Source organism: Leucoraja erinacea, chromosome 29, assembly GCF_028641065.1.
Source record: "Leucoraja erinacea ecotype New England chromosome 29, Leri_hhj_1, whole genome shotgun sequence".
Lineage (NCBI taxonomy): Eukaryota > Metazoa > Chordata > Chondrichthyes > Rajiformes > Rajidae > Leucoraja > Leucoraja erinaceus.
In genome coordinates this window covers 13,470,501-13,490,029 of record NC_073405.1, presented here as the reverse complement: position 1 = coordinate 13,490,029, position 19,529 = coordinate 13,470,501, and the positions used below count along the sequence as shown (strand labels likewise).

Below are 19,529 nucleotides of genomic sequence, written 5' to 3'. Positions count from 1 at the left end.
GCGCTGCCCATTATATCAACCGAACAAGATAATCCCTGTAGTTTATATTAATCTTTGTCATCAACGCCAATTTTTGCATAATTTGCGAATTTATGAATAGTGAAGATCCCAGCACCAATCTCTGGTATACCACTAGTCACAGGTTTCCCATCATTAAACAACCCTCGACCATCACTCTCTACCTCCTGTCACAAAGCAGATTTTGTCCCTAATTTGCCAACTTGCCTTGGATCCCATAGACTCTAACCTTTTGGATCACGATTCCCCATGTGTGGCCATGGGGAAATCATGGAAAGGTAAAGCCGGCAAAGTCTGATCAAAGATAGTCTGAGGATCACCAAAATGGTAGATAGTAGTTCAACACTGCCCTCTGTTTGCAGTAGGATGATTCAGTTGCCTGGTAACAGATGGGAAGAAACTGTCCCTGAATTTGGAGGTGTGCGTTTTCACACTTCTATACCTTTTGCCTGATGGGAGAGGGGAGAAGAGGGAATGGCCAAGGTGCAACTCGTCCTTGATTATGTTGCTGGCCTTGCCGAGACAGCATGAAGTATAAATGGAGTCAATAGAAGGGAGCTTGGTTTGTGATGGTCTGGGCTGCGTCCACAATTCCCTGCGGTCTTGGATAGAGCTGTTCTCAAACCAATCTGTGATGCATCCATTTGGACTAAATTGATTACTGTCCTTGTCAATACATTTTGTTTCCTCATTGAAATGTTCAGACAGGATCTCCCACAAAACAAAGCGATGCTGACAATCTTTGATTAACCCCTACCACAGGTAGCACAGGTTAATCCTGTCATTCCCCCCGTCCCCCGATAACTTCCCTACCAATTACTTGTAGACTCATAGGCCTGTAACTATCTGATATATTTCTGCTGTACTTGAACAGACAACTTCATTTACTGTTCTCAAAGATTTTAACATTTCTGTTGGCTCCAGCAATCTCAAAGTGTTTAATTGTCATATGTACCAACAACAGGCAATTAAATTCTTACTTGCAGCAGCTTAACAGGCCTGTAAACTCAATACATAATGTATAATAACAAAAAAAATCAAACACCACAATAACCACAATATTAGTGCAAAAAAAAAAAAAACATTATTTAGTGCAACCAAAGACTTCATAAAAGTAAATCTCACTGGCCTTCCATTGCATTCCATTCCAAGGTTCTTGCTGTGGCAAATTTTCACCATTATAACTTAACTTTGAAATGTCATAGTTTCACTTTTGGCTCTACTTATCAGACGTAAACTCAATCTGCAAGTCACCTCTCTCTGCTAAGAGCAGTTTTGTTCCGATTGAAATGGGATCACGATTTCCAGACGATTTTTATTCTTTTCCATAACTAGTTCAAAACATACAGAGCTCAGTTACTTTCTCCACAATGCTGTCCCACGGATACCTCGCTGCTTGCCTAGTTACATTCCACAGGACAATGTCCATCACATCTCTGATGGGACTATCCATGTAAAGGCTCAAAATATCTCCTGCACACATATTAAACGTTTTACCTTTAAACCTTTCACACAAAGGTGGTTCCACAATTTCGGGAAGATAAAATCCACCATTACTACAACCTCTCTGTTTTGACAATCTCCTTGCTAACTGATAGGCAGTCTGTGGTAGCCCCTAAAATGGTCATTATAGTTTTGTTCCTAAACAAAAATGTGTTGTTAAGTTCCAAAACCCAACAGTCAAGCCAAACTGGAGGCATCTCCTGCAGATCTAGTCATTCAGAGTACAAGGAATGTCTGAATTCCCACATACTGCAAGCCATACAACACACAGGACTGTGCTCTCTCATTTTTTATTTATAAAAGGGGTCCTTAACATTTTATCCAATCTCTGTTCACACACTGTTCTTGAAATGACAATAAAGTATACTCACCAACTTATCTGATTGACAGTAATGTCCAACCAAAGGTCAGTGTTACATACGCCCACTGACTCCGCAATCTGAAACCACAACCCTCAAAGAACCATCGTGAAAAAAACATCCACCCTCTCTTTAAGTTCTAGCCCAATCAGCTGAAATTAATTGACCTCAATTGAAAAGACCTCAATTGCAATCTCCTCTCAAGGTCCCTTATTTTACTTCCTCCCCTGAAAGTGCAATTGTCAGTGAAAAAACAGTCTATAATGATTTGATTGAGGATATTTCTGGCACTGCCTATGTCTTAGAATGAATATAGTAAAATAGTGCACTCTTGTGCTTCACTCACTCAGCAAAGTCCATATTCTGAGATGTTTGCACATCAAAAAACAGCTAGCAAAACCACACTCTTATGAGGATGTTACCAGGACTTGAGGTTCTGAGCTCTAGGGGCAGACTAGGACTGTATTCCTTGGAGCCTAGGAGGATGAGAAGTGATCTTATAGAGGTGTAAAAGATCATGAGGGGAATAGATAGGGTAGATGCCCAGAATCTTTAACCAATGGGGGAATCAAGAGCCAGAGAACATAAGTTTAAGGTGAGAGGGAAAAGATTTCATAGAAACTCAAGGAGAAAGGAGAGAGGGTGATGGCTATTTGGAATGAGCTGCCAGAGGAGGTAGTTGAAGCAGAAACGATAACAACAGCTAAAATGCATTTGAATGCGTACATGGATAAAAGGTTTAAAGGGATATGGGCCAAACATGGACAGGTGGGACTGGTGTAGATGGGGCACCTTTGTTTTGTAGAAACGGGGAACTATAACAGCAGGTCAGGCAGCTTCGCTGGAGAACATGGATAGGTGATGTTTTGGGTTGGAACCGCTCTTTAGACTCAATTCTGAAAAAGGTCCCGACCTGCAATATCAACTATCCATGTTTTCCAAGGATGCTGTCTGACCTGCTGAGATACGCCAACATTTGGTGTCTAGTCTGTGAGTTTTCATGATCCTGTTGGAAAATCTCAAATGCTGTTCACATTTACACTGTGTTTAGTGTTGGTATGCCCACATATACACTGCTCCCCAGTTATAGTGAGCTTGGCAAACAATCGCTTCACCTCTGCTTGGACTGGTCCTGCCAATCACTGGCATAATCTTCACTTCCTGGACAGAATGGAAGGTGAATCTGTTGAGTGTCGATATTCCATGCCTACTACATTTATTGAATTTAAATAAAGTATGTTGCATTGAGGAATGATCCTGATTTGTTTGTTAAATTGTGTGTAGACATTATAATTATTATTTATAGAGAATACATGCACAATAAACTTTATCCCATTTTCTTTATTTATATTTTGCAATGGTCCATATTTAAATTGACTCAACATTTACACATGAAGATGCAGGTAAAATGCTACAATACTTGAATTTTAAAGAACAGTAAAAAGCAGATTAAATAGCAAAGTTTAAGAAGCATTTGGACAGACACATGAAAAGGCAGGGAATTGAGAGGTCTGGAGCACGTACAGACAGATGGGATTAATTTAATTTGGCATCATATTCAGAACACACATGAGCCTGTTCATATACTGTTCTGTGCTCTATATACTATTTTTTGTTAAAACCATTGCTTTTTATATTGCTATCATCGGTGGTTTTAAAACTGGTGCTGGTTTGCATAACAATTAAAAAATAAGCTACATTTATCAACAATATTTTCCCTCAATATTTCTTTTTTCCCTCTCATCTGTTTTTATTTCGTGACCAATCAACTGTTAATTTGATAAACTATTAACTAAATAGTATTAAATCAACACTTAAAAATTTGAAAATCATTTAAAAAAAATTTTAGTGCATAAAAAATACTGGTTATCAATATAATTGTATACAATGTGTTTTTATAGACATGTATTATTTTCTATCAGGTAAATTCATATTTAATGATCTTAAAATAATCTATTGCAAAAATACTGATAGTAAAATACTCAGTATGGACAAGACGGCAATATCAAAACAATTGCTACAAATTATGTGAATGTTCTGAACTTCAAGTGGTATAATTGTATACAGTTACAGTAAAGCTTTTATTATCCGCTCGCTGAGGTTAAGAAATCCTGATGATTCAGTACCTGGCCCACAAAGTTTCATTTCAGGTGCTCCTTTTAAACCCACCAGGGCCCCATTCCCATGGCTCTTTTAAAGTCATGGTGCTTTGTTGCACCCTTATAACTCGCTGGGCTTTGTTTACCTTTTTCTCTTTAGTTAAACAATTTACAATACCATTCTGTAACATTTAAAACAAGTGTGAGTGAAAGGTGTGTGGGGGAATTAATAGAAACAACATCCGATAGATCAGAAAATCAGTCAGTCCGAACCCACAAATAAATACCCGAGGGTGGGGATTATCAGAGTTTTACTGTTTGTTAAATACTTATAGAACCCGAGTGCTTTTCTCCCAACATCAGTTTAAATATGCAAGTTTGATCGCATAAGGTAAGCTCTAATCATTTTCAAGATGAGGTCACATCTCTTTCAAGTTGAGGTCAACATTGAACTTGGAAGCATGTCTGATGCACTGGATTACTGTACAATAGGGTCTGTCTTCCGTGAGGCCAAGGCCTTCGCTGTAGCACATCTTTTTCCCAAAACTTCCCCAGAATCCCCAATTTTTGAAGATTGAAAGCGAAATAAGGTTGGAATTCTAAATGTTCACAGCATTTATTGAACTATTTAAATACATTTAGGCAGATTCTGTAACAGTAATGAACAGAGGTGGAAGAAACATTATGGAGTTCATAAAGAGTAGAATTAGGCCATTCTGCCCATCGAGTCTACTCCGCCATTCAGTCATGGCTGATCTATCTTTCCCTTTCGACCCTATTCTCCTGCCTTCTCCCCGTAACCTTTGACACCCTTACTAATCAAGTAGCTGTCAATCTTCGTTTTAAAAATACCCAAAGACTTGGCATCCACAACTGTCTGTGGCAACGAATTCCACAGATTCACCACCCTCTGGCTACGGTTATGGGGAGAAAGAGTCAGGTAGGAAGGAGCAGCAGTTAGAAGTTTGGCATAAAATTTCTGTCAAGGCAATTCTGAATTGTGCAAACTCGTAATAATTGGAAACAAATCAGTATTTCTCTTCACATTATTTGTAATATTAAGATTTCAATACAGATATTTTCTCATTTTATTTTGATCCTCATGGCTTTGCGATAGTTAATTCCTTTGTTGAACATGAATTAGTAGTTGCACATCTCCATTTACATTATTCCAACATTGGGTCCCTTTCAAATGATCTCTTTGGTACCAAATATATCTCTCTCTTTTGGTGTCTTGGAAACATTAAAACATTACTGGAACTTTATAAATACAAGTTGTGCTTTCACTGATAATTATTATAATATAGTAAACTTGTGGGTTACTTTGCAATTAATAATTGATCAAATAACTTCTAATAAGACAAATATGACAAGCATTTAAGGCCTTTGGACACAAAAGTGCAGAGCATTTCTTTGTGGAAAGAATATTTTTTGTACATTTTTCCATGCCTAAAATTTGTTTTATAAGATAAACCTTTGAATCTTTGAAGGTAAGTGCAAGCGAAGTTAGGGAAATACTAGCTTGACAAAGGATTGGCTAACTAACAAAGGAATCAGGACAAATATTTGTTTGGCGACTAACTAGTGGGACGTCACAGTGATCAGTGCTGTAGCTTCAACTAGATGCAATTGAAATCAATGATAAGAAGCGGAGGCACTGTGTGCAATGGTAGAGTTGCCACCTTATAGTGCCACAGACCCAGGTTCGAACCTGACTGTGGCCAAGTCTGTATGGAATTTGTATGTTCTCCCTATGTCTGTGGGTTTTCTCCGGGTGCTCCTGTTTTAGGTTAATTGACATACAGGTTTTAGGTTAATTGGATTCAGTAAAATTGTAAATTGTCCATAGTGCGTAGGATAATGCTAGTGTAGGGTGTGATCGCTGGTTGGTGTGGACTCGGTGGGCCGAAGAGCCTGTTTCCACGCTGTATCTCCAAACTAAAAATAAGAAGCATAAATGGCTGGCCTGCATGAACAGTGGCAGCTGTGGAGATCATACTGCACTGGTGCGAAGCGGTGCTCTTAGTGATGGTGCAGATAATTGTTTTGGGATGAAGCACAGCACCATGGTTGTGAACAGACAGCCTCAGACAGTTGCAGAGAAGAGGTGGCCTTGGCAATAGCGAAAGCATTTACCATAGGAAGTAGGCAGTAGATTTGTTCTTCCATTATAAGTAGGTGTAAGTGTCTGCTCTTTCAGTGCTGGATGCCAGACTGCAGTGTGACAGGTCAGGAGCAGTGATACTGAGGTAGAGTGGGGCATTATCTGCTACACATGGACGTCTGCCTTATGTTTACAGATGATGGTGTCCAGGGGCATCTATGCCGCAGCAATAAAACACAGTATGTCGAGTGAGGTCTTGAGGAAGTTTCCCTAAATGAAACGTAAAACATGTTGATTACTTCTGCTTGAAACTCATGTTGCATCAGCCCTTCTTTAAATAGGAAATGACTAGAAAAGTGTTGATACTAAATAGGCTTCATTAGGCCCAATAAGTGCCACATAATTAATATCACTCAGACAGTACATTTTCTCTTGAGACACTGTCACCATCCTACTTGGCAGTGTGCAATGGACAGAGATATGCAATCCCACAATCAATGGATCAGATTTAAGCTCTGCGGTCCTGCCACAGCCAGTGGTGAATGGTGGCGGACAACTAAACATCTTGCTGGAGGAGTCTCCACAATATCCCCATCCCCTGTGATCGACGGGGAGCCTGCACTTCAGAACAGCAGAGAAAGCAGAAGCATCTGTGAGAACCTCCAGCCAGTGGTGCCAGTGGAGGATCCATCTCGGTCTCCCCCAGTGGTCTCCACGATTGAAACCAGTCTTCAGCCAGTGCGATCCACTCCGCGGGATATCTGAATGATATCAGTGTGATCCACCCCACAAGACAGCTGAAGGCATTGGATGCAGCAAATGCTGTGGGACCTGACACATTCAGGCAACAGTGCTGAAGAATTGTGCTCTGAGACTTGCCATGCCTTGGCCAAACCGTCCCCATACAACCACAACGTTGGCATCTCGCCGACAATGGAAAGGAGCCTGGGTGTGTTCCGTCCACAAGAAGCAGGGCAAAGCCAACCTGGACGATGACTGCCCCATTAGTCTACACTCGATCACCGCAGAGTGCTGGAATGGATTGTCGATGGTGCTGTTGACCAGCACCAGCTCAGCAACACCCTGCTCACAGAGGCTCAGTCTGAGTTCCACCATAGTCACCCGACCTCATCACAGCCTTGCCCCATACATGGAGGAGGAGCTGAACTTCAGTGGTGGAATGAGAGCGATTGTCATCTAGGTAGCGTTTGACTGCGTGGCATCAAGGAGCCAATGCAGTGGAATCAATGGGAATGGGGAAAACTTCTGCTAATTGGAATCACAGCTTAAAAGCACCAAGGAAGATGCCTGTGGTGGCTGGGGTGGGGCACTCATCTCAGCCACAGGACATCTCTGCAGGACTTCAATGTCCAAAATTGTGATGTTTGCTGATGATTGCACGATGTTCAGCACTATTCACCACTCCTCAGATAATGAAGCAGCTTATACCCAAATGCAGCAAGGCCTGGGCAATATCCAGGCCTGGAGGTAAATAACATTCATATCACACAGTGGCAGGCAGTGCGATATACAACTGGAGAAAATCCAGCCATCAGTCTCTCACAGTTAAGTGGCATCACCATCATTGAATCCCCCACTATCAATAAGCTGGCACCACCCACCAGTGACCGGAAACTGAGCTGAGTAAAATATACATAGAGCAGCCACAAGGAAGGTCTGAAGCTGGGATTCTTGTGGTGAATAACTCACCTCCTCACCCTCACAGTCTGACCACCAGGCAAGGTTCAGGTCAGGAGTGAGATGGAATACATTCCACTTGCCTGGGTGAGTGCAGCTACAACAGAATTCACGAAGCTCGACAACACACAGCCCGCTCGATAGGCAACTTGTCCACAAACATTCCCTCACTCCACCATCACACAGCAGCAGCAGTTTGTACCATCTACAGGATGCACTGAAACAACTCACAAAGACTCCCTAGATACCATCTTTCAAACCTTCCCCCTCTACCTGCTAGAAAGACCAGGGCAACAAACGTACAGTGAACACCACCAGGGGAAGTTGCCCTCCAAGCCACACACTGTCTTGATTCAGAAATATATCACTGTTCCTTCATCACCACTGGTTCAAGATCCTGGAACTCAATCAAGAAAAGCACCATGAGTGTACCCATACCCAAGGACTGCAGTGGTTCATGAAGGCAGCTCATCACTACAATTTCTAAAGGCAACTGGGGTGGGCCATTAAATGCTGGTACAATTTGTAAAGCCCGCATCCCTGGAATGAATTTAAAAACATCTTAAGACCCGTTGTCTTATTTTGCAAAAAGCAACAGTTAAAACAAATAATTTATGAAAACTCAGTGATTTTAGTCAAGCTTTGCTTTTTATGAAAATTATAAAACCCATCTGGATTGAATGGTAATAAAATAAACCTTTGGTCAAAAACATTTCTTCATTGCCGTCGCCAGTTTAGTTATTAAAGCAGATCTGAAATGTGACCACTGAATCCCAGTTTTAGCAGATCTCTAAACAACTCTAATTGGAAAATGTGGCAAGATTGTACATTGAAACAGAAACTTATGTAATGGTGGGTTGTCCCACATGTGGACATTCTGACGTCCATGTCCGATCAGTACACTTGAGTTTCTGATGATCAGTACAGTACTATTTGAGCCCAGACCTGGGACAGTTCAAATCTTCTCCACATAGTTTCCTGGAAAAAGTCCTTCTTTTCCACGTAAACGGCCCTTCCACCATCCCGATGGATCTGGAAAATTCAACAAATTCATCACATTTGAGGACGTGCCCCTGTTAATCATGTGCTTACCAAACCTCTCAGATCAGCGTGGTCTGAAACACACCTGGACCCTACCATGGCTCACTGGACCATTATATATGTGAGGTATAAATTAAATATTTGTTGAGTTTTGGCCAGGTGACTGTTGTTTTAAAGAAGGACTGGAAACACCAACAGATAAACGGGTCTATGTGGCAGTATAACATGCTCATTGATAGGGGCGGTTGTTTAGCGCTGGGACTATGGATATGGCATCTGAGGATAATTCCAGTTGTATACACACTGCAATAGGTGACGTCTGGGAGGTCTGGAGTGACAGTCACTAACCCAGAAGAGCAGAGTTCTGGCCTTAGTCATTGGTGTTAAATATAAAATACCATTGTAATCCAGGGTCTGAAATTCATGTCCATTGGCTTCAGTTATTGATAGTGTGCTTCAAGCCTGAGGTCTCGAAACAAAACAAAAATCAAAACTCCTCTTCAAAACTTGTTGAAATTAACAAACAACGCCTCATAGCGTCAGAGACCCGGGTTTGTTCCTGACATCGTGTGCTGTCTGTGTGGAGTTTGAATGTTCCCCTTGTGACCGGGTACTGCAGTTTCCTCCCACATCCAAAAGATGCGCTGGTTTGCAGGTTAATTGGCCTTCCGTAAATTGCCCCTAGTGTGAAGGGTGGATGAATCAGTGGAATAATATAGAACAAGTGTGAACCGGTGATTGATGGCCAGTGTGGACTCGGTGGTCCGAAGGGCCTGTTTCCATCCTGCCAGCACTGTGGGGTACATAGCCTAATTATCATGCACTTTCTGGGGCTGACTGCACCATTCTATGCTTTTATTCTTAACACCTTAAGAACTTAAAAGGAGAAACACTGAGCTACCATCTGAAGAAGGGTCCCGACCCATAACATCACCTGTTCATTCCCTCCACAGATGCTGCCTGACCCACTGAATTCCTCCAGCAGTTTGTGTTTTCCTCGGGGTACAGTTTGCTCATTTTTGCTTATGGCCAATTAAGGAAAGATTTTTCAACTTTTCATCTGATGTAAGTTGCAATGGGATTCCTCCTTCCAGCTTACTGTTGAACTAGTTGTCTGTATTGTTCAAGTCAAGTCAAGTCAAGTCAAGTCAAGTTTATTTGTCACATACACATACGAGATGTGCAGTGAAATGAAAGTGGCAATGCTCGCGGAACAAAATAACCAAACAAATTATAAACACAATCATAACACACATATTATTTTACATAATAAATAATAGAAGCAAAAACGTTCTGTACAGTTAGTCCCTGGTGAGAAAGGCGTTTACAGTCCGAATTGCCTCTGGGAAGAAACTCCTTCTCAACCTCTCCGTTCTCACTGCATGGCAACGGAGGCGTTTGCCTGACCGTAGCGGCTGGAACAGTCTGTTGCAGGGGTGGAAGAAGCTGTAGATATTGGGCTGTAGATATTGTTAACACACATGACGGCTTTATAATCTTACCTTCCAATAGGAGATCCATGACATCATTGACATCAAAGCTGAGTTCATCCATGTCCTGACCAGTGTACTGATAAAGTGCCCGACACTTGGGGGTCCGCGGCTGTGGTTTAGGGCGCCCCACTGCTGGCAGGGGTCTTTGAGATATGCTGCGTCTTCTTTGGATTCTATCAAGACAGATTTCCGTGCAACTGGTTCAGATGTTTGTTCCCTTATCCGATATTAACTCAAGTAAAATAATCAATATTGAATACTCCAACTTTCTGTAATTTGCTCTCTCTTTCTGTTAGTCTCAGAACTGGCCATTTCTGTAATGCAATTAGCTCAGTTTTCTTTATACTTTCTTTTTTTCTGGCCCGCTTGGTATGTCCCAAGACCGCGAACATTCGTCTGAGTTTACCTGCCACTGATCCGCCACATTTAGTTCAAAGAAGGGTCCCGACCTGAAACCTCATCTGTCCATTTCCCTCCACATATACTGCCTGACCCATTAAGTTCCTCCAGCACTTTGTGTTTTGCTCAAGATCTACAATTGCAGCAAAATTGAGTAACCGTTCTCACACTATCAGAGATATTTTCTTTGTTCCTCACCTTTCCAGTATTTGATTTTTCCATCCTGGGGAAAAGATTCTGACTACGGTGCGTGTGTTTGTGCATTAACGGGCCTGTAAAGGGCCTGTCCCACGAGCATGTGACCTGCATGCGGCAATCGCGACCAATCCGGAAGCGGGGGCCGCGCAGAGGTCGAGTGATCCCCGTACAGGGCTGTCCCACCAGCATGCGCCTGCATGTGGCGAGCGTGACCAAACCATAAGCGGGGGCCGCGCGGAGGTCGAGTGAGTGACGTGAAGTTCGCTCGTGATGTACGGCGTCGAGACGCTGTGTATGCCCGTCGAGGCGGTGCGTATGGCGCCGAGGTGGCAGCGGGCCGGCAGGCTGTTGCCGCACAGAATTTTTGAACACGGTCAGTTTTTTGGAGCCCCGCACGATGTCGGGACCAGCTCCGCACAACTCCATACAGCTCCAGCGATCAAAGTGGGACCGGCCCCGTGAGGCCGTACGGCTCAAGCGACCACGTTAGGTCGCGCTTGCCGCATGCAGTCGCATGATCGTGGGACAGGCCCTTAAAGCTGTAGCAAGTAAGAATCTCATTGTTCCATTGCTGGTACATATGACAATTAAACACTCTTGAGGCTCTGAGCCATTGCTCTTGGGTCAGAGCAAGTGCTCTCACCCACTCTGGCTAAGTGGGTGAGAGCAATCACATACACAGAGCCAGAGAGTTCTCCTCACTTACCCTGCAACTCCTTCATCAGGTACCTTCATGAACTCCATGTTAGCATTGATGTTTACGGACTTTCTTGCTTTGGTTGTAGCGCCTTGTTTTGGCAGCGAAGGCATTTCCAAACCGATTCGTGACTTTGCCGGGTTTTTCATGGGCTTGGAATACATTTGTTCCCGACTCATCTGAGAGTCGCGTGAGAATCGAGGTGCACCATTACCGCACCGTCCTTGGGAGAGAGAAACAGGAATCATGAGAGATTTATCTTTGCTTCCCCAACGCTGCAGGGACTGGTGTGAACCGCATCTGTGGAGCTTGTGGCAACATTTCTAAACTGCAAGTCAAGTAAATTCTAATCACCCTAATCACCCCTAGCCCAATACCAGTTCAAGGAGAGGTGTAGATACTGTGGGTAATCTGGTCTGGATATCTGATTGTGAGCAGGTGGTTTAGGTTTATCATAGACAAGTGTACCACCTCCACCTCCACCCCCAATCGCAAACTCCCAAACTTGCTCCATTCCCCACCCATCCCTGGGTGGAGACTGTGATCTTCAGCCGATGTCAACCTTATCCACCCGCTCCCTAATTCACTCCCGCTGGGTGATGTTTGGGGAATGGCGTCACTCAGTGAGTGTCTCATGTGGAAGGCAAGGCAAACATACAAGCAAACTCACATCGAGGTATCTGCACAAACTCAACAGACTGTAGGCCCGACACAACATCTACACTTCATGCAGCCTTGGTAAAGCAACTAACATAATGAAAGGTGTCCCACCCCAGCCAGTCCATCTTTTCCCTGCTCCTGTCTGTCAGAAGATACAAAAGCTTGAAAGCACACACCACCAGACTCAGGAATTGCTTCTTCCTCTCTGTCATCAGGCTTCTAAATAGTCATTCCAGAAGTTTGGGTGCTGTCTGATTCCTTGCAGCCACCTTTACACATTGGACTTTGTGTATGGAGCAGATGCGCTACAATGCTAAAAAGTATGATCATCCCTTTGCTCCACCTATAATATTTTAAATATTAAAATATTAAATATTAAAAATTATATTTTAAATATTATAGCCACTTAAATCAGCTGCCCTGGACGTTTTATGACTCTTTTTTTAAACTTGTATTTTAATGTTGCTTTTTTTACCTGCACTTTTAAAAACTATTCGTACTGTTTTTTATCAGGAACTAGATTGGGTTTTTTTCGTTTTTATTTATGCGTGAAATGTTTAAGTTTTTATGTGCGATGCTCCGGTATTCCCTGGGAAACGTCTTCTCATTTTGCACTGTACAACTGTTGCTTTGCAAGATGACAATAAAAGGATGATAATGATAATGATAATGATTTGAGTCCGGCTTGATTGTGACAACATTATGATGAGTGGTTCACGATACACGATGAGAAGGCTCATTTATATACACCAGTCGACCATGCTGATGGATTCAGTACCTGATGGTGCTGGGGGAGCAGACCTGGCAGGAGAGATTTTCCCAAACCCTCGGTTCTGTGGAACACCTTTCTTCGTTGGCTCTGTCCGGGGAGAGATAAAGCAACCATCAGCATCACAGCAGGAGGAATATTACAAGCCAGCAACTGGTCCATGGTTTACTCTGCACCCCTCATTCCCAGAACTTCTCAGCTTTGCAAGGATTTGGGTGGCGGAAGGGGAGCAGTAAAATTAGGCTGGGAACTTGATGGTGATGGAAAGAATGGAGTCGTGAAGGATGGTGGGCGGACAGACGGTGGGATTGGGAATCCGGAGATTGCGATTACAAGGGGAACTGGGCCATGAACCAGTGAAATGAAGTGGGGAAGCGAAGTGAATGTCGAGGATCTTCCTCCCTGTCGGAGTGGAGGAGATGGATGGTCCGGGAAAGGCATGTCATAATCCTGAGCGATCCTGACCCTGTCCCCAACCCCATGGGCTGGGTGAGAGGTGCTGGAGGAAGATGGTGAATGGATAGAGGCAGCGGTTATGTTGAGAAGCAATGGCTTCAGAGACGTGGGGATGCACGTCGCAAGGTTAATAACAGAATGACAAGATCAAAACTTGATGAGGGAGATTGGAAATAGGGATGCGAGGAAGGAAGCATGTTCATGATACCCCCACATGTCCAGGTCTCTGAATTTGAAAACTCCACTGCAGTACTTCCCAAACTCTGTAATGAAACAGGTTCTACAGTTGTTTCAAACTTCTCTTTCTCTTAACACAGTGTTGACCCTGTGGGAAATAACTCAACACACTCTGCAATCAACAACACTTCATGATGGTAATACACGGGAACTTACTGGAATTCTTGGGTAGTCCGTCTCCAATAGTAATGGTAAGCGCCTTTCCAGCAGGTTTCATTGTTACCAGCTCTCCCTGGCCTCTGCTGAAGACAATGTTTCGAGAGCCACCTCCTCCCCACCCTTCCTTCTTGATTTTGAATTGTATGCTGTTTGACACAAACAAATAAAGTGAAGCCACATGATTACAATCAGAGGAAAATCTTGAATCACTCCTCGAAACAAACAACATTTAGAACATATTGCTGGCATTGCTGACTAAAGGCATATTTTACTCCTGAGGAAATGGCCTCAGCTCCGATGGTCTGTGCTCCAGAGTTCAGGTGTAAATAGTGTGATTACAGAAGGACAGTGCTTGGACATCAAGAAGAGACTATCTATGGTTATCCACTCACAATTTTGACCGAAAGAGCTTCTACATTTTCAGTCATATTATAACTTTGATAACTCTACTGTAATGTTTAAGAAACATTTAGACAGGTCAAGTCAAGTCAAGTTTATTCGTCACATACACATACAAGATGTGCAGTGAAATGAAAGTGGCAATGCTCGCGGACTTTGTGCAAAAAGACAAACAAACAAAAACAAACAAACTATAAACACAATCATAAACACACATATTCTTTTACATAATAAATATTGGAAGGAAAAACGTTCAGTATAGTTAGTCCCTGGTGAGAAAGGCATTTACAGTCCGAATGGCCTCTGGGAAGAAACTCCTTCTCCACCTCTCCGTTCTCACAGCATGGCAACGGAGGCGTTTGCCTGACCGTAGCAGCTGGAACAGTCTGTTGCAGGGGTGGAAGGGGTCTCTCATGATTTTGTTGGCTCTGGAGTTGCACCTCCTGATGTATAGTTCCTGCAGGGGGGCGAGTGAAGTTCCCATAGTGCGTTCAGCCGAACGCACTACTCTCTGCAGAGCCTTCTTGTCCTGGGCAGAGCAATTCCCAAACCAGATGGTAATATTCCCGGACAAGATGCTTTCCACAGCCGCTGCGTAGAAGCACTGGAGGATCCTCGGAGACACTCTGAATTTCCTCAATTGCCTGAGGTGGTAAAGGCGCTGCCTTGCCTTACTCACGAGTGCTGAGGCGTGTGATGTCCATGTCATATCCTCGGAGATGTGGACTCCCAGATATTTAAAACAGCTCACGGTGCATGATAGGATAGGTTTAGAGGGCCAAACACAGGCAGGTGGGACTAGTGTAGATGGGACGTTCTCATCAGTGTGGGCAAGTTAGGCTGAAGGTCCTGTTTCCACACTGACCTGCTGAGTTATTCTAGCACTTTATGGTTCACTGTGAGCTTGAATGTTTACCCAACAACAGAGAAAGGAAAAGTAACAGGGTGTATCCTTACGTGTCAGAAAAATTGAGCTTTAATTTTTGATGGGTGAGCTCTTCAGTTCGCTTGCACAGGAGACTGAGGAGCTCAGTCTTAAAAATGGACTCCAGGAGGCTGTCGTACTCTGGTTCGTGCAGGACAAGGAAGTCATCTTGCTTGGTGCTGAAATAAAAACAATCAACAAGCCATCATTTCCCACATCGTCATCTCTCAAGAACAATCGTGGGTGTTTACAACAAGTGGCTTTGGAATAGTGAAGTGGTATCATGAACACGAGGAATAACGAGAGACTGAGATCTTGAACCTTGGGTTCGAGGTTGACCAACCCAAACCCAATAGTTGAGTTGGTGTACCTCAGATCAAAACATGTAGGAAGGAACTGCAGATGCTGATTTAAACCGAAGATAGACATCAAAAGCTGGAGTAACTCAGTGGGACAGGCAGCATCTCTGGAAAGAGTCCAAAGGGTCCTGACCCAAAAAGTCACCCATTCCTTCTCTCCAGAGATGCTGCCTGTCCCGCGGAGTTACTCCAGCTTTTTGTGTCTATCTTCAGATCAAAATATTATTGCCAAATGGTTCTCAAACTTGGAATGGTTGCTGGGATTGGCTCGGCTGATTCTGAACAATTTTGAAGGGGCAGGTTCACAGTGTAGATCTGGGCACATGGTCAGAGTTTCTTGTGCCTTACTTCAGAACCACAGGGCAAGTGAAGCTGGTTGCCGTGGTGGAAGTAGGAGGCAAGATCAGTGCCAAAAGTGGATTTATTTTCTGGAATCCTCCACGTGAAAAGCACTAGCTTTAGTCATTAGATCGATATCCTTGGACCACGGAAAAATACAGCACAGGAACAGGCCCTTCAGCCCACGATGTCCGTTCCGAACATGACGCCAAGTTAAATGAATCTCCTCTCCCTGCACGTGATCCATATCCCTCCATTCCCATAATATCCATTTTAAGCCATTTTAATGCCTTCTTAGAAATGTAATATATTTTTCATAATTATATCAACATGTAGAATAGGTGTTCAATAGATGCAATATATCCGAATTTGATGCCAATCCCCAGGCTGGGTGAATGTCAATAGTTTCAGTCAGAGACCCGACAGGTATCTACAAAGCAAAGTCACTGTACCTCAATGACACACCAGTGATGTTCTGGATATCAATCTTCCTCTTCAGAATCTCCTTGATTTGACCTTTTTCAGGTCCTTTCTTGACTTTTTCTCGACCAATTAGATAAATATATTTAGGAGATAATATAAGGTCACGCTTTATTCCCTGAAAATGATGATTGAATATGACAATTACCAATAAACACCAAACACAGGCTGATGCAGGTATATGAATGAATGCAATGGTCAGGCATGCATTGTTGCTGCTGCATCTGCAGGGTATTCTATGCAATGGCCCCAAAGCGACAATAATCAAAATTCAGAAGATGTGCCATGGGATTATTGTTATTATCGGACAACGGTGACAATCCCACGGCATTAGAGCATAGAAAAACGTAGAATATTATGGCACAGGAACAGGCTCTTCATTCCATAATGTCCGTGCCAAACATGATGCCATGTTAAACTAATCTCCTCCGTCTGCTCATGATCCATATCCCTCCATTCCCTGCATATCCATGTGCCTATCTAAAAGCCTCTTTATTGCATTTATCATATCTGCCTCCACCACCACCCCTGGCCGCATGTTCCAGGCACCCACTACACTCAGTGTAAAACACTTGCTCTGCACACCTCCTTTAAACTTAAAGCTATGCTCTTTTGTCTTTGACATTTCCAACCTGCAAAAAAAAGATTCAGACTGCCAACCCTTATCTATGCCTCTCATGAATTTCTACTACAACCCATCACCTCCTTGCCCCGTCCCATGTTTGCCCTCTCCTCTCCATAACTATATCTTCCCTCGCCACACTCAGTCCTTGATCCAAAATGTCAACGTCCTTTCCCTCCACAGATGCCTGCTGAGGTCCTCCAACAGTTTGAAGATATTGGGTATTTTTAAGGTGGAAATAGATAGGTTCTTGATTAGTTAGGGTGTTAAAGGTTACTGGGGGAAGGCAGGAGAATGGGGTTGAGAGGGAAAAACAGATAAGCCAAGATTGAATGTTGGAGTAGACTCAAAGGGCTGATTAGCCTAATTTTGCTCCTATGTCTTATGGCTTTTCTGCTCCAGATTTCAGAATCTGCCATCTCCGAGATCAGGAGATCTGCTTTCCACATCTCCTCTATCCTATACTCCAGAGGGCTGGTTCTCTGATCCCCTGCACTTGAAAAATATTTATTCCCTCGAGTGCAAACATTTAAAAAGACATTTGGATTTGGTTTATGGAGAGGAATGGTTTAGAGGCCTATGGGCCAAATTCAGGCAAATGGAAAGACCTCAATATGTCAATTTGGTCAGCATGGATAAGGCGGGCTGAAGGGCCTGTCTTCATGTGGTAATGCTCTGTAATTCCATAAAGAGGAAGGAAGATCTGGTTTGGTACATCTCTGCTCCTTCTTCCTTACTTTAAGGACAAAGGCAGATTCATTTAGAGTACACAGGGAGATGGGCTGTCGGTCCCAGTGTGGATGAGACCAGAGAGCTCTCTATCACTGCACTTCCCCCGAACCTGACTTTCCAGAGGTGAATCTCACACAAAACGCTGAAAGTGATGTTTCTACTCTTTAGGGTCAATGCATCGAAAACCTTCAGCTCCTACATTATTTGCTTAAGAAAACAGTACAGAATAAACAGAGTATGTTTATAACATTTATAACATAACATTTCCCACATCTCCTTTGTCTTAACATCCAGTCCCTTTCCTCTGCTTTGAGTATTCCCAGCAGAGCAGAGAACTATTCATGTTTGGAGTACCATTATTGCTTAGATTGGCCACAGAGCTCTGTGCCCACCAAGAGGTCATTGGTTGGTTGGGAGGGAGGGAGGGGATATCGAAAACAATGAGGGAACTAAATTGTCCATCTTTCTCCTCTCCTTTACTCAGAGATTCGATTATCAAACTCTTACCTTAAATCTTCGATCAAATTTAGTGACAGAGTCTGCAAAATCGACTCTTTCCCGTTTGCCAAGGAACTGCTGCAGTTCTGGTCTGTCTTCAATGCCGAGGTAGTCACCGACAAAGTTTCGGTTAATACTGTTCCGCCGTCTCTCTTTGAAGTTGTAAAGGATGCTGGAGGCTGCAATAATCAACAATAAAATCACTGGAATGTCACCAATGTAACGGAAACTGCAGCCTGGTGGAAGTAACAGGAACTTTCTGATGTTAAATTAATTTCAAGCATTTGTACTGCAGATGACACAAAACACAGAGATCCAGGGAACTAACTACAAGGAGAATGGCAATGGACTATGAACATATGGGCAAGTTGGAGATGCTGGACACTTGCTTGTAAATTTAATGTAAACAATTTGAGGTGCCACAATTCCATTGGAACAACGAGTCGAGGGAATGTAAAGTGGAGGATACAATTCCGAAAGGGATACAGGGACAGGTTTATGGAGTTTAAGATTCAAGTTTCAAGAATGTTTATGTGTCAGGTGCATCAGATATGAAATGGAACCATGAAATTCTCACTTGCTACAGGTTTACAGGCCCCTGTGTGCATCAAAGGTTACTGGGAGAAGGCAGGAGAGTGGGTTGGGAGGAAATAATAGATCAACCACAATCAAATAGTAGAGTAGACTAGATGGGCTGAATGGCCTAAATCTGCTCCTGTGTCTTATGGTCATTAAATGCAACACCAACTCAAATGAGTATTAAAAAAATTATCAGTTATTCTAAGGTCATAAATAATTGACTTTGGCAGTCAGGTTGAGAAAGCACATGTGATTCTGTAGCAAGGCAATCATAGAGTCATAGAATCATACAGCCTTTGGCTCAGTTTGCCAATGCCAACCAAGATGCCCAATCTAAGTTAGTTTTGTTTGACCACATTTGGCCCATATCCCTCTAAACCGTTCCTATCCATGTATCTGGCCAAACATGTTTTATATATTGTTATAATACCTGCCTCAACTATCTCCTCTGGCAGCTCGTTCCAAATACTCACCATCCTCTGTGTGAAAAAGGTTCCTGTTATATCTTCCCCCAGCTGTGTGTGTGTGTGTGGTCAGCTTCTGTGAATCACTGCCTAAGTCAGGAACAGAGGCAACTACCAACATGGCTGTTCCAAAAGTACATCATTAGGCCTTGTAAGGATGAAAATTGCTGGGACATGGGGCGGGGGTTGGTGAGTGACATTGGTGGTTGTATTGATAGGGGAAAGATTTAATAGTAACCTGA

At 43.1% G+C, this 19,529-nt stretch overlaps 1 protein-coding gene across 1 annotated transcript in view; it reads right to left on the bottom strand.

The window, feature by feature from the left end:
- Window positions 1-5,013: 5,013 nt before the first annotated feature.
- The window catches only part of LOC129711185 (unconventional myosin-If-like), a 70,647-nt gene continuing 56,131 nt past the window's right edge, over window positions 5,014-19,529 (bottom strand). The window contains exons 21-28 of the mRNA XM_055658646.1: window positions 18,254-18,423; window positions 16,365-16,510; window positions 15,247-15,393; window positions 13,888-14,036; window positions 13,048-13,128; window positions 11,619-11,832; window positions 10,325-10,488; window positions 5,014-8,813 (exon numbers count right to left, since the gene is read on the bottom strand). Coding sequence (XP_055514621.1) covers window positions 8,737-8,813; window positions 10,325-10,488; window positions 11,619-11,832; window positions 13,048-13,128; window positions 13,888-14,036; window positions 15,247-15,393; window positions 16,365-16,510; window positions 18,254-18,423 — 1,148 coding nt within the window. The 3' untranslated portion in view covers window positions 5,014-8,736. The remainder of the gene's footprint in view (window positions 8,814-10,324; window positions 10,489-11,618; window positions 11,833-13,047; window positions 13,129-13,887; window positions 14,037-15,246; window positions 15,394-16,364; window positions 16,511-18,253; window positions 18,424-19,529) is intronic.